We start from the raw sequence: 22141 nt of genomic DNA, 5'->3' as shown, positions 1-22141 counted from the left end.
TAGAGGGGCTGCTTGGGGTCCAGAGGTGGGGGTGCAGGGTGAGAGGGTTGCTGAGGATCCTATGAGTTGGGGTGCAGGGTGAGGGGGCTCTTGAGAATTCTAGAGGTAGGGTGACCAGGTGAGGGGGCAGCTGGGTAGGGGGGAGGAGGTGCTGGGTGAGGAAATCCCAGGCAGGGAGAAGGGGTGGAGAGAGGGCTGGGATAGTGGGCTCCCTGCCCTGACATGGGAACCTGAGGGCCCCCTTTGAAGGACTGGGTTCTCCCTGTGAGAGGACATGAGTGGCATTTCCCAGGGAGTAGAGGAGCTGGATCAGAACCCCTGGGGGATCTGAACCGGGGGGATCCCTTTCGGGTTTGGGGGGACAGCGCCCATAATGGAGAACCCAGGCAGGCCCTTATGACTTGGGGTCACTTCCTTAGAATACAGGCCTCCCCTTGGAATTCAGTTCCATCTTCATAAAAGTGCATTTCCTCACGTTGGGGGGTCTGGACTTCAGACGTGTGGGGACTTGGGCTTAGAACAGGGGACATGAGCTTCGAACAGCGCTGTCCCCTCAGAGTGAGGAGGCCATGCCCCCAGGAACTAGGCTACCTTCTTAGAACCAGGCTCTTCCCTTTAAGGACCCTGTAATGGGGGTGGTGAGACCTGAGGGGAAGCTTCCTGACAAAGGGGCGCCTACTCTGAGGCCCGGCCTGCGTCACCTGGGGGCCCGCTGTTCCTTCCGCCCACCCTCCCCATCCTGGTCCCTGGAGCCACCTCAGACTTCCTTTGCTTCCGCGTTTTCCCGCCTTTTCGTTCCTCCACAGCTGATTGGCTGTGCCCAAGTCCCGCCCCCCTCTCTTCCCGCCTAGTCAGTGGCAGCCACGAGCGTGGGCGTGGCCACAGCGGACGTTGGGCCGGCCGCCGTTGGCAGACGGCGCGCGGGAGCCCAACCCAGCCCCACCCCTCTCGGGCGTCTGGCGCCCGCTCCCCTCCCTTCTCTTTGAAGCACGCAGCCAAGGAGACACTCCCGCTGCGCATGCGCTGCGCTTCTAAACAAGGTCTGTGGTGAGACAGACAAGGTGCGCGTGCGCAATTGAGGGGGCATTAGAGAAGAGAAATGGACAGCGATCAGTGACCCAGGTTTTGCGCATGCGTCCTACTGTTGGCTGAAGCCGAACCTCGGGGGCCCAGGACGCCCTTCTGCACATGCGCAGGAGGCTCAATGACAGTCCTACGTTGGCTAAGGTGAGGGTAGGGAGGGGGATTGCATGGCCAAGGGAGGGCGGCCCTGCACCCTCTATGTAGCCTTTCCGAGCTTCTCTTATGCTCCTAATATCCACCTCAAGGCCTAGATCCCGCAGAAACCATTTGTACCACTTCAGTATTTCTGGGCCCTCAAAACGCCCCAGGACCTAAGACCCCTGACCGTTCCCTAGGACCCAGGTCAACGGAGCAGTCTTGGAAAGGGCCCAAGGCGGGCGGATGGGCTCTGCGCGCCGCCTTGGGTAGAGAGAGCTACTGAAGGGAAGTGGAGAGGGTGTTTTCCCTCCATATGTCGTCTGACCCCTACCCATACCCCTTGTTTAGGCTCCGGGGGCAGAGGCTGGCCATGATGCACGTGGCCCGGGGGGTCTGGGGATCCCGGGTCCGAGGATGGCCCCCTTTTCCCGCGCTCCTCGGGCCCGCCCGGGCGCTGTCCTCGCTGGCGGCCAAGATGGGGGAGTACCGCAAGATGTGGAACCCCACGGAGCCACGCGACTGGGCGCAGCAGTACCGGGAGCGGTTCATCCCATTCTCCAGGGAGCAACTGCTCCGCCTCCTGATACAGGTACCGCCCGTCCGGGGTCCAAGAGCCTGGGGCCTACGACTCCCAGCAGGCCTTGCGGCGGCAGGGTCCCGCATGCTATAGAGGGCTGCCCTGGACCCTCCTGGGAGTTGTAGTTTCCGTTCCCCTTGCAGTCCTAAGGGGGCGGGAAGTGAGTTGGCATGTTAATAGGAAGACCTCTCAGATGCAAATATAGCAGCGATTCCCCACTCTACCTTGTTCTGGGAGCTCTAACAAGCACTTTCTGGGGCACGGTGTTTTCCTCTGTAAAACAGGTATAATAATCATCCTCATTAGTCTTACTACTACCTAATAATGATTATTATACCTGTGAAGCTATAACCATAATTATTATCACATTGTTTGAGTTCTTACTATATGGCACTGTGCTAAGCATTTTCCACGTATTAGTTGAGTCGTCAGAACAACCCAATAAGAGAGATACACCATCATCCCCATTTTATAAATGAGGGCACCGAAGGGGGGGGGAAGTGACAAGCATAAATAATTCGTTATATATGTGCGCCCTGCAGTCAGACAGGACCACACTGGAGCCTCTCTATCTAGACATTGTGGCTCTCAGCCGGTGGCTTCCATGAGCCTCATTTTCCCCCTCTGAAAAATGGGGGTTATGATTCCACTGGCCTCTGCGTCTCTGGAGGGTGACAGCACAGTAAGCACTGTGTGCATGCTGGTGAGTCACTGTCAGGGTGAGAACTTGCACTCCCGGCTCTTTCAGTGATCCGTTTTCCACTACACCGGGTTACCTCAGCTGCTTGGTCCATAAAATCGACACCGTCCCCCAAACAAAACAGCATTTTGAAAAGCCCAGAGCTCTGACCGTCTGTATGGGCTTCCCTGGGAAGAATTTTTTTCCTGTGGGGAAGGAGAAGGAGGCCTAAAGAGCAGTTTTGCTTCCTGAGGTGACAGGAATTCCACTCCAGTCCTGCGGAGAAGGCAGCTTTGGAGGAGTTCTCGGCCCACGTGGACTTCTGCACCCTGTTCCACTACCACCACATCCTGACCCGGCTGCAGGTGAGGGCGGCCCTCCTGCTCTGCCAGGTTTATCTGCTCATCCGTGCATTCAGCAAAAGTTCCCTCAAATGCACAAGTTCCCTCAGCACCTGCATGGAACCTGGCCCCCTTTTAAGCCCTGGGGATGCTGTAGTGAACAGGACAGATGCAATCACACCCTCTGGGAGCTGGCATTCCAATTGGGGAGACAATAAATAAATGAGAAATATGATACCTGAAAGTGATACATGCTATGAAGAACAATGAAGCAGAGATTGAAGCAGGTTAGACAGGGATTAGACAGGGACCCGTTTTAGATAGTGTGGTTAGGTAAGGGTCTTGGGTGAGGAGGTGACAGGTAAGCTAAGACCTGGGTTAAGAGAGGGAGTGTGCTGCCCTGGCCCGGTGGTGCAGTTGATTGGAGCTTCATCCTGTGCACCAGAAGGTTGCGGGTTTGGTTCCCGGTTGGAGCTCGTGCCTGGGTTTCCAGTTTGATCCCAGTTGGGGTACATAAGGGAGACAATGAATCAATGCTTCTCTCTCCCATAGATGTTTTTTCCTCTCTCTCTCTCTCTTTCCCTTCTCTCTCTAAAATCAATAAGTGTATCCTGGAGGGAGGGTTAAGAATAAGGAGAGAGAGAGAGGGAGTATGCCAGAGGGAGAATGTCTGAGGAGGACATTCCAGAGAGAGGGAAAAGCAGGTGCAAAGGCCCTGAGGTGAGAGAGGGTCTGGAGTGTTGGAGAAACAACAGAGGGACCCCTGCAGCTGTAGGGGAGTGAGCAAGGGAAAGAGGGCAGAAGATGAGAGCAGAGAGGCAGTGGGGGCAAATTGTGCCCAGCCTTGTGGGCACAAGTCCTTGTGGCAAGGACTTGCCTTTTGGTCTACATGAGCTGGGAGCCCCAGGAGGGCTCTGAGCAGAGGAGGGACAGGAGTTGACGTAGGTGTTCACCGGCTCCTTCTGGCTGCTGTGCAGGGAACAGACTGTCAGAGGCAGAGAGACCCAGTAAAGAGGCTATTATGTTCGTCCAGGCGAGAGGTAATAGCAGCCCCGACGAGAGTAATAGCAGTGGAAGTGGTGGAAAGTGGTCAGACGCTGGTAATGGCTGGAAGGCGTCAGCATTCGGCTATGTGGGCAGAGTGATGAGGGAGAGAGGAGTCCGAGGTGCCTCCAGTGGCTCTGGCCCGCTCCCCCAGAGGGATGGAGCTGCCATTTTCTGGGATGCGGAGGACCTCAGGGCAGGGGCAGGGGTGGGAGGCAGATCTGCAGGGAAGAGTGAGAGCTCAGCTTTGGACTTAGGAGTTTGAGCTATCACTAGGTAGAGATATGGACTTGAATGTGGAGTCTGGAGGTCAAGGGAGGGGTCTGGGCTGAGAAGCAACTCTGGGAGGATCTAGATGGTATTAAACAGCACCATGAGGGGAGTGAGCTGAACCCCAGAGCGTGCAGTCTTGAGACCAGGAAGGGGAACTGGAACTGCGGAGGAGGCTGGACAGGGAGCAGCTGGAGAGAGAAGTGGAACCCTAGGAGAGAGTGGTGTTGGAAGATAAATTCTGTTTTTTTTTTTTTAAAGATTTTATTTATTTATTTTTAGAGAGATAGAAGAGAGGAAGAGAAACATCAATGTGCAGTTGCCTCTTGTATGCCCCCATGGGGGACCTGGCCCACAATCCAGGCATGTGCCCTGACTGGGAATCGAACCAGTGACCCTTTGGTTCGCAGGCCGGCACTCAGTCCACTGAGCCACACCAGCCAGGGCAGGAAGATAAATTTTTAGCATCCTCCTCCTTCTCCTGCCTGGGTCCTGCCTGTGTTGAGGGTCCGCAAGACCACTCTCTGATTCATTGATTTTCTAGAGGGACTTCCAGAGCTGAAAAGAGCTGTTATGTCCACAGTTATACTTTATTATAGCGAAAGGGGAGTGAAAAAATTAGCAAACGAAAAAGGCAATGGGGCAGGGTTCAGGAGAGACCAGGCGAGAGCTGCCACTTGTCCTCTCCCGGTATTATCACACAAACCACCAGTGACATGTGACCACACATGTGGAGTATTGCCAGCCGGGGAGGCTCACCCAAGCTTTGCTCAGGGTTTTTATCGGAGACTGCTCACGTAGGCCTGGCTGGCCACCTGTATGGCTGCCGTAGTTACTCAGTCTCCAGCCCCTCCAGAGGTCACCTGCCATCAGCCCCATTTGTGGAGGCAGAAACCAAGGCCCGATAGGGCCCAGGAAGGTCCTGAGATTGAACAGGTCGCAAGCAGCAGAGGCAGGATTGGTGCCCCTGTCCACCTGCCTCCAAGCTCTGCCCCAGGTGTCTCAGGAAGAAGTCAGGGAGCCCAACACAGGGTAAGCACTCCGCAAGGAGGGGCCGTTGTCCATTGCTGCTATTCGAAGCAATGAGGGGACCTGTAGGAGAATGCGGCTGTGTGCAGTGAAGGGTTAACTCAGCAGACCTGGATTGTCCAGACCCTGCACATTTCAGACAGAAGACTGGCCAGTGAGAGGCTTCTGGGAGGGAACCTCTAAGTACTCGGTGTGTCCTGCCTTATAAGAGTGTCTTGGTTTACCCAGGGCCTTGGGCCACGTGGGAGAGTCTGTGCCATGGGTGTCAAACTCATTTTCACCAGGGGCCACTTCAGCCTCTTGGTCACCTTCAAAGGGCTGAAAGTAATTTTAGGACTGTATAAATGTAACTACTCCTTAACTGTTAAGGAGTTGAAATTACATTGGCCCTTTGAAGGCAACCACAAGGCTGATGTGGCCCCCAGTGAAAATGAGTTTGACACCCTTGGTCTATGCTAAGAATAAATTGCCCTGGTTCAAAAGCTAGCCTTGTTCCTTTAGTCATGCAGGTGACCTTGGCAGGTGGCCTTGGCAGGTGACCTCTCTCTGCTCCTTTCCCTTATTCATTCATTCATTGAATTTGCTCAGTAGATATTTACTGAGTACCAACTGTGCCCCCCAACTGGTTCCAGGCCCTGGGACACAGCAGTGAGCCTGCCAGCTGGGTGTGTCCACCTCATTCGGTCACGTTCTCGTGAGGGAGACAGACCCTCAACAAGGTAAAGGAGGAAAGTATGTTAAGAGGTGCCAAGGGCTAAGGAGAGCGTTGTCAGGGGAAGCATGGGATGCTTCGTTTATTCACATTGCCATAACAAAGTCCCGTGAACTGGGTGGCTTAAAGCAGCAGGTGTGTCCTCTCTCAGAGCCCAGGAGTCCAGAAGCCAGGGGTAGAGTTAGTTCCTTCTGGTGGCTTCAGGGGGTGGTCACCCCAGGCCTCTCTCTCATAGCTTCTGGTGGCCACTGGCAATTCTTGGCATTCCTTGGCTTGTGGACACATCACCGCATCTCCATCTCCACACGCTGTCTTCTCTGTGCCTCTCTATGTCCTTTTCCGCCTCTTACCGGGACCCTCTCATCAGACGCAGGGCCCGCCTTGTCCAGGATGATCTCATCCCAAGCCTTTCTTTAATTATACCTGCGGAGACTCTTTTCAGATGAGATCATGTTCTGAGGCTCTGAGAGAATGTGCATTTTTAGAAGGCACTATTTAACCCTCTCTACCCAGTTAACTTTGAATTTCAGATAAGCTATGAATAATTTTTAAGTGCAATTATGTCCCATGCACATGCAACACAGTCCTCAAATATTGCATGGAACACATTTAAACTGAAAATTGTTTGGCATTGATCTGCAAATCACATTTAACTTGGTGTCCTGCATTTCATTTTAATTTATTGTATTTTTTTGTTGCCTAAACCTGGTAACTAATTAACGGGAAAAAGAAAGCAGAGGTGTTTTGCAGTTTTAGGTAGGGTGGGCAGGGAAGGCCTCCTGGAGGGGTTGGCATTTGAGCAGAGACCTGAAGGAGGCGAGAGTGAGCCATGTGGGGAGCTGCGGGAGCAGTGGGTGCAAAGGCCCTGTGGCAGGCTTGTGAGAGGAACAGCAGGGAGGTCAGTTGGTCTAGAGCTTAGTGAGCAAGGGGGACAGGGCCAGAGCTGGGGGCACAGACGGCCGTGAGGCCGGATGCTGCAGGGCTTTGTGGGACACGGTGAGGACTTTGGGTGAGCTGGAAGCCCAGGGCCAGCCCTGAGCAGAGGGACAGGAATGGACTTAGATTACAGCAGGCGCCCTCTGGCGACCATGTGGGGAACAGCAGGGTGGGGATGGAGGATGGGAGTAGGGAGACCCGCCCCCCTCCAGCGCTACAGCATTCTCTGGGTATGGGTAGCTCAGACAGGAGTTGAGAAGTCACTGGATTCTTGATCTGTTTGAACGTGGTACCATCAGGATTTGTGGATGGGTTGAATGTGTGAGAAAGAGGTGTCCGGTGTGACCCCAGACTTTGGGCCTGAGCACCTAGAAGGGTGGACTTGGTCTCTTCTGAGCTGGGGAGGTTGGTGGGAGGAGCAGGTACGGGATACAGAGGGTTTGAGAGGGTGCCTGTTGGGTGCCCGTGTGGAACCCTGAGGGGCCGGCCGGCCGGCCATCGTGTGGGAGTGTTGAGTAGGCTGTTGGCTGCATGAGTCTGGAGCTCAGGAAACACGTCCCAGACTGGAGGCAAATCTGGGAGTCCTCAGGAGACAGATGGTATTTGAGGTCCCCAAGGGAATACTTGAGGATAGAGAATAGCAACAATGGCCACCACAGACCCGTGGACATTTTTCATTCTTTCAGCAGATGTCTGTGTGAGGCCCTGGGACAGGTGCCTGGCTTCACTGAGGAGCCAGCTGGAGCCTGCCACCTGCCCTCAGGGAGCCGAAGTCACCTGGTGGGGACAGTCGTGAACGAGACGCTCTTTCCCAGTGAATGGAGAGGTTCAGACTGTCACCTTGAAGGCCACACGCTCCCTGCGAGTGGCTAATGAAGCTGACCGTGGTTTCTGTGCCAGGGTCTGTGGGCCGACTAGACGGAGGCGCCCCTTGCCCTAGCCGGGGGCTGTCTCCCAGTGTAGCTCCTATCCACATGTGGCTGGTACATTTGGGGTCATTGAAATGAAGTAAGATTTTCAAATTCTGTTCTTCAGTTGCATTCACCACATTGCAAGCCCTCAGTGTAGAGCCACCTGTGACCCGTGGCAACCTGATGGGCGAGGCCGATCTGGACTTTCCTGTCGCCCGCAGGGAGTTCCGCTGGGTGGCACTGCTCTGCGCCCTTTATTCCTATCCATGGGTAACAAACAGACAGGTCTCCAGCATCAAGGGTGCCTTTTGGGTCTGGCACCTGGCTGCAGTGCCCAGCCCGCCCGACAGTGCAGAGGGGCTCCTAGGGAGTGACACGGGAGCTGGAATGTGGTGGAGGAGGAGGAATTAAGTTGTGGAAGGGGAGAGAGGCGTGTGGGGGCGTGTGGGCAGGCAGTCTCCCAGGGGCATGTGCGAAGTCCCTGTGGCTGGTGTACAGGGACCCAGGGAGTGGCGATGTTGGGTGCTGGGAGGGCTTGGAGGCCGTCATGCAGGGCACGGTCCTTCCTAGGGGCGGCAGGAGCCTCAGGAAGGTTGTGGCAGGAGGTTGATGTGGTGGGATGTGTGATTCCTGATACACCACTTCCCGGCTCTGGGGACTCAGGCAGTCACTTAACCTCTCTGTGCCTCAGTTTCCATGTCTGTCAGTGAGGCTAACAAAAGTCCTATTCTCACGTTGTAAGGATGTGTATAACGTGCTTCAGACTGTGCCTGACATGGAGTTTGTGCTGCATAAGTGCGTCTTTCTCACTTATTACTGTTATTGTTATTGTTTGCTGAGCTGTCTCCGGCTGCCAGGTAGGGAACAGATTAGCAAAGGTGGGGGGCTGAGGGGATTTGGGGAGACCATTGAGAAGGCTGTTGGGCTTGGCCAGGCTGGAGGAGGCCGTGGTGGTATGGACAGGGAGGAGAGGGCTGCACGAAGTGGCGACCATCATGGAGGTGGAGTGGGGAGCGAGTGTTGTGCTTCGGGAGGGAGCAGCCAGGGTCACCCACAGCACCCGGGTTTCTGGCTTGACGTCCCGGTGGGTGTGTGGTTCCAGAAAGGAATCTGGCTCACAGTGGACGCATGACGAATGCAGATTTCTCTCTCCTCCAGCCAAGAGATTCCCCCGCTCACAAACGTGCAGCTCGGCCATGGCAGTGGGACTGCTCAGGGTCACAAAATGAGTGCCCAAGTGGTCTGGGGGACCTGTGGTTACAGGTCCTCACTTTGGCCCCAGGTCCTGTCCTCGGTCAGCGCATCCCCCACTGCCCCGGGAGTTAATTCAGGAGGATTAGCTGGGGCCCAACTGTTCCTGTGTCACCCGGCTCCTGGCTCAGTTGTTTCTGAGGCCCTGGCCTGCCACCTCCAAACCCGTGCCCAGGCCATTCCTCCCACTCGGAGTACCCTGCACTAATTCAGAGTCACGCCTGGCCCAACCAGGTTGTTCCTTAAGAGATACTTAGAAAGGGGGTTTGGGGCTTGTTTTATGGAGGGGTGATTTCCCTCTGAGGTTCACTCTTTAGTCTGGAACAGTCATAAGTCATCCTGAAACTCAATCTCTCCTCAAGCAAAATAGGCTAGGCAGCTAGAACCTCACTCAGTCATTCAGCAGTTTTTGGGGAATGGGTGGGAGGATAACACGAGGTGGGCAAGGCAGAGGCTAGTTCTACAGGGACCTTGAAGGTCCTGGAAGGATTCTGGAATTTACTCCAAATGCAGTGGGAAGCTGTTGGAGGGGCAGGGTGTGCGCTTTGTGACGACTCGGTGGAGGATGCTTCCAAAGCGGTGTGAGCAGAAGCACGCAGAGCAGAAGCCCAGCGCGGTTGTGCAGGTGCGGGGCGGAGGTGGCTTGGACGGGAAGGTAGCAGTGAAATGGAAGGGAAGAGGGGGTCAACAGTGAGTCAGAGGTTAAAAGAATCCAGATGCCTCCAAAGTTTCTTTTTCTTTTTTTAAAGGTTTTATGTATTTATTTTTAGAGAGGGGGGAAGGGAGGTAGAGAGGGAAATAAACATTGATGTGTGAGAGAAACATTGATCAGTTGCCTCCTGAGTGCCCTCAACTGGGGACCTGGCCTGCAACCCAGGAATGTGCCCTTATTGGGAATCGAACTGGTGACCTTTTGGTCCACAGGCCGGCGCTCAGTCCACTGAGCCACACCAGCCAGGGCAAGGTTTCTGATCAGAGCCTCAGAGTGAGTGGTGGTGCCATTTCCTGAAAGGAGAAGACTGGGGCCGGGGTGGGGTGGGTAGATGAGGCCTGTTCCTTGGGCCACATTGGAGATGAGGTGCCATTAGGCATCCAGGTGGAGAGGTCAAAGAGGTCATTGAACCTAAGGGTCTGGCACTGAGGGGAGAAGCCAGGGATGGCTGAGTGGAACTGTTTAGAGACATGAAATGCAGAATGGTGGCTTGGTTGGAAGGTTGGGGTACGGATGTGATCTGTGGGCTTGGCTTGCTGGATTTGAGGTGACTGTGATATCCAAAAAGAAATACCAGGCCCTGGCTGGGTGGCTCAGTTGGTTGGAATGTCATCTCTGTACACCAAAATGTTGCGGGTTTGATCCCTAGTCGAGGCACGTACGAGAAGCAACTGACTGATATTTCTCTCTGATATCGTTATGTCTCTCTCTAAAAAAAAGGAAAGAAAAAGAAAAAAAATCAATAAAACATATCTTTGGGTAAGGATTTACAAAATACAAAATATCTCATTAAAAAAATAAATGTCAAGTAGAGACTTTGTATGAGGTCATGTAGGGGCATAGCTGCTGTACCAAGCAGACCCCACCATCCGATGATTTAAAGGAGATGGAGGATTATTTTCCTCCTACGTAACAGCCCTGTGGCAAGTGGGCCAGGGTGCATAGGGTGCCCTGTTCCTCATGAGATGATGCTGGGACCCAGGTTCCTTCCATCGTGTTGCTCTGCTGTCCCTTAGGGCACTGTCTTCATCACTGTGTGGTCAAAACAGGGTCACGGGTAGAACAGTGTTCTGCATGGGCAGAATGAGGAAAGAGTGGAAGGTCTGGGGGGCAAGAAGTAAAGGGCAAGTTAAACCCAGCGCTTCTGCTCACATTCTGCGGGTGAAACCTTAGTTTCCGGGCCACACGTAGCCTCAAGGGAGGCTGGGAAATGTAGTCTTTCTGGGCCTTCTGTGTCTACCTTCACTTCCTGTGGGAGTACTGGAGGAGGAATGCTCACGCACTGGAACCAGGTATTTGGTCCGGGATTTGGAGGAGAGGTCTGGGCTGGAGATGTGTGTGGGTAGTTTATCTTCACAAGAGGGTGTTTAGCCCTGACCCGTGTGGCTCAGTGGGTTGGGCGTCATCCCGCAGACCTAAAGGTCACTGATTCGATTCCCAGTCAGGGCATTTGCCTGGGTTGCAAGCCAGGGCCCTGGGTGGGGGTGCATGAGAGGCAACCAATCCATGTTTCTCTTGCACATTATTGTTTCTCTCCCTCTCTCACTCCCTTCCTCCCCTTTCTCTGAAAATAAATAAATAAATAAAATCTTTTACAGAGAGAGAGAAAGACGGTGTTTGAAGGCATGGGAATGGCGAGGCCACTAGGAGTGAGCTTAGTGACAAACAAGGGGAGAGGGGCCAGAGTCAAGCCCTGGGGTACCCCATCATTAAAGGGTGGGGCCAGGAACACCCTGAAATTTACCCATGACCCCCTCATGCTGTGATCTCGCCTGTTTTTTTTCTCTCTGACTCTCTCCTCAGGCCTTATATGACCCCATCAACCCGGACAGGGAGACCCTTGACCAGCCCTCACTGACAGACCCCCAGCGTCTGTCCAATGAGCAGGAGGTGCTTCTGGCCCTGGGGCCCCTGCTGGCCCAGGCCAACTTCTCCCCACTCTCCGAGGACGCCCTGGCCTACGCGCTGGTGGTCCATCACCCTCAGGATGAGGTTCAGGTACCTGTCTTCCAGCAGACAAACAGCACTCCCAGGAAGACTGGGGGCAGGGCTGGGGCCTTTGGGAGGCAGAGGCTGCTGGGAGTTGTAGTCCTCAATGCAGGACACCAGCCAGTGTAGCGCCTTTGGTGAATTAGAAAGAGACAGCTCTTCCTCAGGCCACTTCGCTTCCATCTGTTGGAAAACCATCATAAGATATGGATCTTCTTACAACTAAAGACTTTATTGCCATCTACCAGAAAATTGTCATAATAAATAATACAAAATGCTTGTTTTTCAAGTCAACAAAATTATACTAAAACTACTAAACTCTCCCAAAGTTCCACATTTTTGTGATTTTTAAGAGGTACTTTTTATGAAGGACATATTTTATCATCCTGAAATTGGGATGTGACTTATAAGCAGTGGTGAGATCTAGTTTCATTGGCAATACATTTTCTCCTTTAGTTGCTATATAAAATCACGGAGTGGCCGAAAACCAGTGGCATCTCAGAGTCAGGGAATGCGGCAGCACCGGCCAGCGTGTGAATTGTGCCATTCCTGTGTGGTGCCATTCTTGGGCTACCATATATGGGTGCCCTGCCCAGACACGGGTGCTGACGAGCCTGGGAGAGGTGCCGACAGCACTGGGGAGCGGGGAGGACATCTCATTTCAGGATCTTGCCCTCACACTCCAGCCCATGCTCAGCTGCCTCTGCTTCCTTTGTCCCCCTTGGCAGGTGACAATAAATTTGGATCATTACATCTACATGCAGTTCTGGGCCCTGGGCCAGAGAGTCGGACAGATGCCTCAAAAGTCCAGTGTGGGCTCCAAACGTCGCTTCTTCCTCAAGTCATCCCCCGCAGAGAGGTGAGGCGGCTTTTGTTCCCCAGCGGCAGCAAGAGGGAGCAAGGTTAGAGTCGAGAGGGGACTGGCAGGTCAGTGCCTGGACCTGGGTGTCTGTGGCCTCGGTGGGAAGTCGAGAAAGAGGGGTGGGATGAATCATCCAAATGCTGATTTTTCTTCCCAAGGGAAAGTAGGAACTCCAATTTCCAGGGGAAGAGAAAGGGAAGGGACGCTTGTCCCGTTTTCCAAATGATGGAAACTGGGCTCAGAGAGGAAAGGCCACATTCTGGAAAAGTTGTGCAGCCAGATTACAATGTTTAAAAAAACATAATTTTTTAAAACATTTTTTTATTTTAGAGAGAGGGAAAGGGAGGGAGAAAGAGAGGGAGAGGAACATTGATGTGAGAGAGAAACATCAATTGGATGCTTCTCACACGCACCCTGACTGGGGACCAAACCCACAACCTAGGCATGTGCCCTGGCCGGGAATTGACCAGTGACCTTTTGGTATGTGGGATGTCGCCCAACCCACTGAGCCACACCAGCTGGGGCAAGCATCTTTTCTTTTCTTTTTTTTTTTTTTTAAGATTTTTTAAATTTACTTTCAGAGAGGGGGGAAGAAAGGGAGAAAGAGAGGGGGAAACATCAATGTGTGAGAGATACATTGATCAGTTGCCTCTTATGCTCCCCTAACTGGGGACCTGGCCTGCAACCCAGGCATGTGTCCTGACTGGGAATTGAACCAGCCACCTTTTGGTTTGCAGACTGGCGCTCAATCCACTGAGCCACAGCAGCCAGGGACAAACATCATATTTTTTAACAGACGACATTCAAATGCAGAGTCGGGCCAGGAGAGCCAGAACTTCTCACAGGCAGCCAGTGGGCCTGTCAGTTGCCCAGTCTTTCTGGAAATCAGTTTATCAAATATGGTCACGAATTCAAAAAAACCAAACCGAAACAAAAGCCAAAGACAAAGAACCCCTTATAGCCCTTAAACCAGCAATTCCACTTCCAGGACACTCTTCCAAGGAGATATTTATACTTGCGGAGTGTGTGTTTAATTACCCGCCTCACACTGCACTAGAAGCCCCACAAAGGCAGTGATTGATTCATTGTGCTGTCTCCCCAGAGCTTCACAGCGCTCCCTGGCGCCTCGCAGGCATTCGGAAGTGTATGTAGAAGTGGAGTTTGAAAATTAACTCAACAAAAGAATTTCATTCAGTTCCACTTTGATCAAGCACAGAAAATGAGAAGCACCCCGTATGTCCAGCAGTAGGGGATTGTGTCATATGACTGATCCCCCAATGTTGGGCACGTAGCTTATCTCCTCCTTTCCTCCCACGGTTGTTGTTGTCGAGCAGCCTTTAAAATGCCCATGTGACTGCAGAGCCAGAGGGAGTGTCCTGGGGCTGGAGCAGGCTCCCCTGGCGGCCCTGACCACACGGGCTCTTGGTCTCCATTCGGCAGGAGGTACTTTAAGCGGGTGGTGTTAGCGGCCCGAACGAAGCGGGGGCACCTGGTGCTGAAGAGCTTCAAGGACACGCCCTTGGAGGGGCTGGAGCAGCTGCTGCCGGAGGTGAAGGTGCGCACGCCCACCCTGCAGCGCGCCCTGCTCAATCTCACGCTTCTGGTCTCAGGCGTGGCGGTGTTCGTCAACGTGGGCATGGTGGTGCTCACGGACCTCAAGGTGGGCACGTCCCTGCTGCTGCTGTTCTTCGCTGCCTTCATGGGCCTGCGGGCCTCCAAGGTAAGGTGGGGGGGGCATGCCTCCCGGGCTCCTGCTTCGTGCCTTCATTTTCCTCTGGCCTTTCTACCTTCCCTCTCTCTCTCCTCCCGTTACCTTCCTTCCTTCTCTCCTTCCTTCCTGCCCTCCCTTCATTTCCTTCTCTCCCTCCCTCCCTCCCTTCCTTACTCAGTACAACCTCAGCAGGTTTCTTGATCTCTCTGTGCTTCAGTCTCCTCATCTGGAAAATGGGGATGGTAGTGAGACTCACCTCACAGGTTTGCTGCAAAGATTAAACGAGTGAATCCATGGAAAGCACCAGGCCAGTGCAGCGCCTGGCGTGTGGCGGGTGCTGCCTTTGTGCTCATAGCTGCGCTCTGAGTGCCTGCTTTGAGAGGCGCTCAGTGGTGGGTGGTGGGTGCGTGTTTTAGAACCAGACTACCTGGGTTTGAGCCCAGCTCCTCCATCTTCTAGCTGTGTGACCTCGAATAAGACACTTCACCTCTTGGTGCCTTGGCTCCGGCATCTGCAAAGTGGGGATGCCCACAGGACCTGACTCGTAGGGTTGTTGTGGGGATTAAGTTCATCACCACATACAGTGTGTAGAATGGAGCCAGACAGTACAGAAGTTTCTTACTGAGAGTTAGCTGTTGCCATTGTTATTATTACCACCACCTGGGCCATTGTGCCCTCTGAGTGTGGCCTTCCCCATCCAGGCCCCGTGTCACCACCACCGGGGGAGCTGTCCTGTTGTTGTTGTGGTTGTTGTTACTCTTACTGATTCATTCATTGGTTGATTCTTGTATGTGCCCTGACCAGGGATTGAACCTGCAACCTTGGTGTATCAGGACGGTGTTCTAACCAACTGAGCCACCTGGCCAGAGCCAGGGGAGCTGATTTATGAATGCAGGGCTGGGGCTCCAGCCCAAATTGGCTGAATTGGAAACTTCGGGCCTGGGGCCCAGGCAACTATTTTTAACACACTTCCCTCTTGATTCTGGCCCATGGGAGGGCAGGGCGGGCTCCTGCGACTGTAAAGGTTGTTCACCACTGAAGGATCCACGGCCAGGGGACCAGTGGGGCCAACGCCCAGCCTGTGCTCTGCCGGCGGAGCTCTCTCGCCCTTGCGCCCTGTCTCCATGCCCAGCCGCCCCCCCCCCCCGGGGGGCTGCCTCGCACCGATTCCCCTGGGGCTGGCTACGGCCCTGGGAGTGTGGATGGACGTGGGGCCTCTGTTGTACTCCATCGTTCACGCGCTGCTTCATTGCTTTGCAAGCTGTTTTCAGCCATCCCAGCGGGCTGTTAGGAAGACTGGTAATAAATTCCGCAGATAACAGCCAGGCTCTGCTGGCGGAGAGGGGGAAGGGTGCAGGGAAGGGCGCAGGGAGCAATGCCTAAGAGCAGGGATCAGGAGCGACTGAGGAAAGCTTTGAATGGGAGGACTGAGCCTGGTGGAGGAGGGGCGGGCGAGCACGGCTTGGGGGAACTCACAGGGCTGGGGTCGGCGTGCAGGGCGACATGAGGCCCCGGAGGGGTGGCAGGAGGGGTGGCAGAGGCCTCGCACGCCAAGCTGGGGCCCTGAACTTTATCTTCAGGGCAGGGGGACCCGTGGAAGGGTTGTACGCTTGAGAGATGCCTGGCCCTCAGGCTCTGAAGGGTCCAGTTTAAAACCCAGTTCACGAGTTAATTTAGTGCATCCGTTAAATGTTTTCCCACACCCCTGGCTGACCCTCCAAGCCGTCAATGTGGGCCCTGCTCAGCCTCGTCCAGCCGCCCGCTCCCTGTGTGCGCTTGTTCCTTCCTGCGTGGCGTTCCTCCATGGCTGTCTCCGCTGCAGGCTCTTCTTCAGGTCCCCAAGGCCCTGTCCCACCTGCCACCTGGGCACACCCAAACCTTTCCAGGCGTCCCCACTGAGCTCCACCTTCATCTTCCCCAAGCCCCTCTCTTCTCTGGATTTCCCACCCCGGGTCAGGCACTCAGATCAGACACCTGGGGGGCCACTTTTGCTGCAGGGTGCATGCCCCTCTTTCTTTGTCCTCAAAGAGCTCATCCACTTCCGTGGTTCTCCCAAGCCTCTCTAGATCGGGGTGCTCTGTGCTCAGCCTGGAGCAGCCGACCTGGCCAGGTGGAGCACGGCGTCTCCCCTCCACTCTCCTCCTCCTGGTTCTCCATCTGTTGTCCCCCCACTCACTGGCTGGACCCCTGTAAGCTGTCCTCGCCCTGCCCCCAAACCCATCAGTCCCCAGCCTGTCCTTGCTGTTCCCTGAGTCTCTGTGTGGTCTCCTGCCCTCTGTTCCAGCCCCAGCTCAGACCCTCCATCCAGCCTCTGTGTTAGTCCCCTCCAGGCCATCCCGATGGCCCCAGGCTGGCCCTGCTCCCATGCCCACAGCCTAGCCTCAGAGACCCTGTGTCCCCAGCCCCCTCCAACACTTCAGCTCCACAAGAATATACTGGTAGCGCCTCTTCCCTCCATTTCCCTTCCCTTCTCTCCCTTCGCATGTGCTGTTCCTTCGACACAGATGTCCTTTGCCCCTTACTGTGCAGACCAACCCCACCCACCTGCTCTAGAAAGCTTCCCTAGACTTCACCAGCAGGGGTGGTGCATCTGTGGGTGCCTGCCCTACCCTGGTTCACTGTGGGTCTCCTCAGCCCCGCACAGAGCAGGCCCTGGGGGCGGGGGGTGCCCCAGAGACACATCGGGGCTGGCCCTGCCCTGGAGGGAGCGGTGCAGGGCACACAGACAGACCACCACCTGCCTAACGGAGGTCACTGCAGTGGGCACTTCAGATACCCAAGGACATAGCTGCTCATCTGTGGGAAGCAATGTCCATCCCAAACCTCGACAACGAGGCATTGAGTTTTTTGGGAACCGCCCAGAGGTGGCTGGGATCGTTCCAAGGCCCAGAGGCCTGGGAGCAGAGCGTGCTCGGGGTGATGTTCAGGGCAAATTGGTTTGTTCACTGTGGGCTGCATTCAGAAGGAAGGTGTGGGGGGCGAGTGGGGGAAATCCTCAGGGGCCAGGCCAAGGAGCCGGGGCACCCTGAGAGCCCCTGGAGACAGGGGAGGAGCCGTTAGCAGGGAAGGAGCAGGGCCACCTCTGGGGCTGTGCAGGGACAGACTGGACTGGGGAGGCTGAGGTCAGGGAGGAGGCTGGAGGGATGCACTGGGCAGGTGGGGAGGAGGGGACAGCAGAGCGTGTTAGGACAGGAGGACCGGGCTGGGGACTGACAGGCAGGCAGGCTGCTGTGTATGAGGCGGTGAGAACGGTGCGGGGGTCAGGCCTATGGCTGAGCAGATGGTGGGGTTGCCCCAGATATGGACCCCAGGGGAGGAGGCAGGGAGGCCTGGGGGTTAGGCGAGGGAGACCCGGCCCTGGGGGTGGGCCGCCGTGAGTGTTGAAGGGAACGCGCTGGTGGCAGGAGGCAGACCTCCAGGGCGAGGCCTGGCCCCATCCGTGTGCCGCAGAGTGGCACGACCTGCTCGTCCAGCCTGTGAGACTCAGCACCGTCAGCCTGGCAGAGACAGGCACAGAGCCCAGTGCGTTGTCATCGCAGACGGCCCCCAGCACATGCGATCCCTGCATCTCGCCTTCAGATGTAGGGATGGTGATTCGTTCCAGTGCACGGACAGACACCGACCGCTCTGGGCTTTTGAAAACAGAGCACAGTCTGCCCAGAGCCGCACCATCCATGCGGTGCAGGCCGGGTCCGTGGCTTTCCTGGGTTGTGTTGACTTGAGGCCTTGGTCTCCATGTGAGATGGACGGAGCTCTGGGGCGGGAAACACTTGTATTTAAAAGGCAGCCCCTAGCCTGGGTGTGGATGAATATTCAGTGGTAGCTAATGTTTAAATGCCTTTTAGGGCCTGGGCTCTGTGCCAAGGGTTTCATTAATCGTTTATCACTTCCTGAGCACTTCCTGTCATCTGCGTCATTTCACAGACTGTGCTACCCGAGGGCTTAGGTCGTAGCCACTGGTTCACAGCCGGTAGGGGGCAGAATTGGGACTCGCTTCCAGGTCTGCGGCTGCAGGGCCAGCGGCCTTGAGCTTATTTAGTGGATGAACAGAGGAATTTGGGCAGAGATTTTTAGTGTGAGCCCCAGAGGGCACGGGTAGGCTCTCATTCCCCTTCTTAGGGACACCAACAATGGGGAACGGAGTCCAGGCGAGGTGGACAAGAGTGGAGAAGGGTGCAGTGAACAGACAGCTGGGTGCAGACCTGCCCCACCCCCTTCTCCCCTCAAAGCTGCCTTTGAGTACCGTATTTTGCGGTGTACATTGTGCTCCCGTGTATAATACGCACCCACGCTTTGGCCCAGACTTTCAGGAAAAAAAATCTTTTGTTTTAACTTTTTAATTCAACTATTATTTATATTTAGAGACTTATTTTTTGTATTGTAAAGGAATTTTATACTTTTTGTATTATAAAAGAATTTTAGCCCTTTCTGGTGTAGTTCAGTGGATTGAGTGTGGGCTGCTAATCAAAGGGTCGCTGGTTCGATTACCAGTCAGGGCACATGCCTGGGTTGTGGGCCAGGTCCCCAGAGGCAACCACACATTGATGTTTCTCTCCCTCTCTTTCTCCCTCCCTTCCTCTCTCTCTAAAAATAAATAATAAAATTTAAACATATATTTTAAAAAAAAACGTATTTTAGCCCTGGCTGGTGTGGCTAATTGAGTGCTGGCCTGGTCACTGATTCGATTCCGGGTCAAAGCACATGCCTGCGTTGCAGGCTGGGACCCCCGTGGGGGGCATGAGAGACGCAACCACACATTGATGCTTCTCTCCCTCTCTTTCTAATTCCCCTCCCCTCTCTCTAAAAGTTAATAAATGAAATCTTAAAAAGAATTTTAAAGGAGTTATACTTTTAATGCATAAACATAAATAAAAGAATTAAAGTGACTTATATAATTAGTATTACCCATGTGTAATGCACAACCTTACTTTTCCCTCAAAAATTTGGGCAAAAAAAGGCATATTATACATGGCAAAAATAGGTATACAATGTATTTTTGTCAGTACTTTTCTTTACAATTTACTATTTTAAACTTTTTTATTATGGAAAAGCTTTTTAAGATGCAGAAATAGAGCAGTATGGTGAGCTCCAGGTCGCCAGCGTCCAGCATCCACAATTAGCAACAGTCAATGGCATTTTTGAAGAACCCGCTCTCTTACTACTGAATTATTCTGTTGCAAATCCTAGACATATCATCTGCAAATACTTCAGTAGTATGTGTCTAAAAGATTAGGACTTTAATTGTAACTAAAAGTTCCAAGACCAAAGTTTGTATTGACTGGAAATCCTTGAACAAATCCATTTAATGTGCATGGGCTGCAAGATACTGTTGGCGGTCTCAGAGTCACTGGCGTAAGAGCGGGTGGGTTAAAAATACAAATAGGTGGACCCCAGTTCTGGGGACCTCAACCGAAGAGGTCTGGGGAGGCCCTGGGAGTCCAGGGGAAGGGCCCTATCAGCGTGAGTGAGGGTGAGTGACCGAGGGGTGTGTGTATGGGGCCCGAGCACGGCCCTGCCCCTCCCGGGTGGCCAAGCTGCCGCTGTCCCACCCGCAGATGTTCGGACAGAAGCGCAGTGTGCAGGCGCTGGAGCTGGCGCACATGCTCTACTACCGCAGCACGTCCAACAACTCAGAGCTGCTCAGCGCCCTGGCCCTGCGGGCGCAGGACGAGCACGCCAAGGAGGCTCTGCTGGCGCACAGCTTCCTGACCCGGCGGCCAGGGGGCACTGGCGGCCTGCCTGAAGGTAGGACCCTACCTTGGGATACACCCCCTCCTACCCACTGTGGGCTAGGAGGCCCCGCCCCTTGAGGCCCTGACCTGCCCCTGTGTGGCCGCGCCTCATCCCATTGTAGCTGGGCTCCTACCAGGCCCCTCCGGACACAGGCTCCACACTGTCACTGCAGGGTTGAGACTCCCCTCAATCCCAAGTAGCCCTGCCCCAGTGAGACATCATCCCCATGCTGCCTGCCCCCTGTTCCCTGCTCCCAGCGGGAGCCTGACCTATTCCGAGGTGATCCCGGCCCTCAGCAGATGAGACCCCTAAATGCAGCTTATCTTGATGGATGTGTTTTTTTCTGGGGTGACCTCCCTCTCCTGACCTCAGCCTCAGGTGGGGACTTGGACCAGACGCCTGTTTGCCAGGCAGCCTTTGCGCCCCACTCGATGCTTGCTCCTTCCTATGGGAGCCCACACTTTCCCTACAAGAGACCCTTGTCCCTTCCCTGTGTAAACTCCAGATGGTCCTCTCCAACAGGAAACGCTTTTCTGGCTTGTCTCCACACGAGCACCCCAGAGCCGGGCTTCCCAGTCCTTGTCCCACTGTCCTAGTCTCAGTATACCCCCGAGCTTCTCCCGAACCCACGCCCTCCATCCTCCTTATAACACCTGCCTCTCCCCCTGCAGAGACCTCCCAGTGGCTCCAGTCGGAGGTGGAGAGTTGGCTCCTGGCCCAGTCAGGCTGTGAGGTGACCTTCGACGGAACTCGGGCTCTGGGCCACCTGCAAGCCCTAACTCCCTGCACCGGGGTGTACCCGCCCCCGGGTTTCCCAAAACTAGACTCATTGGGTACAGTAACGCCCCCACCAGGTGGTGCCCAGCGGTGGTAACCCTTGATGGAAACCTCTCTCTGCCCTACCCCGCCCAGCCACCTGGTTGGAAACTAAGTCCCGCCCCCTCCATGACCAGCTGTCAGTCACAACTGTGCTTTGCAGCTCCCCAGTTTCCAGCGACAGGCAGTTATGTTGCGCTTTCTTCCTAAAGCCCCCCTAAAAGGCAGCCTGCATTTGCTAGCCCTGCCCTTTCTGCTGAGCAGCCCGTCAAAGCAGCTTTTTGGTTCTGCTGCTATTCCATCTCCGAGTCCCACCCCTGCTGGTTCGGCTGAGGAGGGAGCGTCAGCCAATCACAGCTGTTCAACACTACCAACCACCTGGCGCGGTTGTGAGGCTGTGCCCTCCCGAGGCTATCTATCATTGTCTTTTTAGCCTGCTCTGGGCAAATTGCCCATCATGTTCACCAAGGCAGAGCCCCAGCCCACACAGCCAATGAGAGCCAAACTGCCAGTGACAGCCTGCCGGCACTCTCAACTTTGGGCGACCAGTTGTCGCTGCACAGAAGCAGCCAATCAGAATCCCTGAAGGAAACCTGATCCATCAATTGCCACGATTTATAAGGCAGGCCTTCTGGTCCACTGCTGACCCTCTCGTCCAGGCTGAAGGAGTTGGGAGCCCTGTGCCAGCAGGAACTGGGGGCCAGGAGGAGTCATCCTCACCCCAAGAGACACTTGCAATTGCGGCCCAACAACCTCAGGTGCCTTCGCTGCCCCGGTCTCTCTCCCTTTCTACAGAAACTACCTCAGTCTGGATCTTTCCTCTCCACCAGTGGCCTGTGCAATATTTATTGGTCTATCAATTTCCCCCTCTCCCAAAGGAATAAATTATGTTCAATAATCTGGATGAGTGGTGTAGTGTGCAGGGGTTGGAGAGAAAGGGATCAGAATCTGGGAGAGGAGACTGGGTCTTGGGGGAATGCTTGTTGCCGGGGGGGGGGGGTCCCCAGGCATAGAAAGGTATAATCCCAGAGAGGCCGGGCTTGTAGTTGTTGAAATAGCCTGGCAGTGGGTCACAGAGGAGGGCTGTAGAGAGGACCTAATTCCTGAGGAGGGGTGCTAGTTCCCCAAAAGGCTAGTGTTTGTTTTGTTTTGTGAAGATTAAGTCTTCTGAACACAGGAGGCAGGGAGGCCACTCGCAGCTGGGAGGCTGGCCACCGCACAGAGGCACATGGCCAGGGCATGGATGAGTGCAGAATACACCCCCTGCCATGCCTGCACCCCGACCTGTGTCCTCACGTGGGGCTGGGTAAGCCTGGAGAGGAGGGGTGCAGTTTCGTTTTTATGACG

The 22141-nt window shown here is 54.7% G+C and overlaps 1 protein-coding gene across 2 annotated transcripts; it reads left to right on the top strand.

The window, feature by feature from the left end:
- The first annotated feature begins 1091 nt into the window (after nt 1-1091).
- On the top strand, nt 1092-21692 carry TMEM143 (transmembrane protein 143). Of its 2 annotated transcripts, XM_045856343.1 has the most exons (8): nt 1092-1227; nt 1570-1810; nt 2738-2842; nt 11487-11681; nt 12401-12531; nt 13975-14254; nt 19801-19990; nt 20650-21692. In XM_045856343.1, the coding sequence occupies exons 1-8, from the start codon at nt 1205-1207 to the stop codon at nt 20850-20852; spliced, it is 1368 nt and encodes a 455-aa protein (XP_045712299.1). In that variant the 5' UTR covers nt 1092-1204; the 3' UTR covers nt 20853-21692. The 2 variants fall into 2 exon arrangements, with proteins under 2 accessions (XP_045712299.1, XP_045712298.1); XM_045856342.1 differs by lacking the exon at nt 1092-1227 and having other exon boundaries at nt 1238-1810.
- The last annotated feature ends 449 nt before the right edge of the window (nt 21693-22141 follow it).

Source organism: Phyllostomus hastatus, unplaced genomic scaffold, assembly GCF_019186645.2.
Source record: "Phyllostomus hastatus isolate PE091 unplaced genomic scaffold, TTU_PhHast_1.1 phas_scaffold_1224, whole genome shotgun sequence".
NCBI lineage: Eukaryota > Metazoa > Chordata > Mammalia > Chiroptera > Phyllostomidae > Phyllostomus > Phyllostomus hastatus.
This window is presented reverse-complemented; position numbering and strand designations above follow the sequence as displayed.

Coding starts and splice junctions, on each gene's coding strand:
- TMEM143 (XM_045856342.1), top strand. CDS start 1,535: ATGTCGTCTGACCCCTACCCATACCCCTTGTTTAGGCTCCGGGGGCAG. Junction 14,255..19,800: donor TGGGCCTGCGGGCCTCCAAG/GTAAGGTGGGGG, acceptor TCCCACCCGCAG/ATGTTCGGACAGAAGCGCAG. Junction 19,991..20,649: donor CACTGGCGGCCTGCCTGAAG/GTAGGACCCTAC, acceptor CTCCCCCTGCAG/AGACCTCCCAGTGGCTCCAG.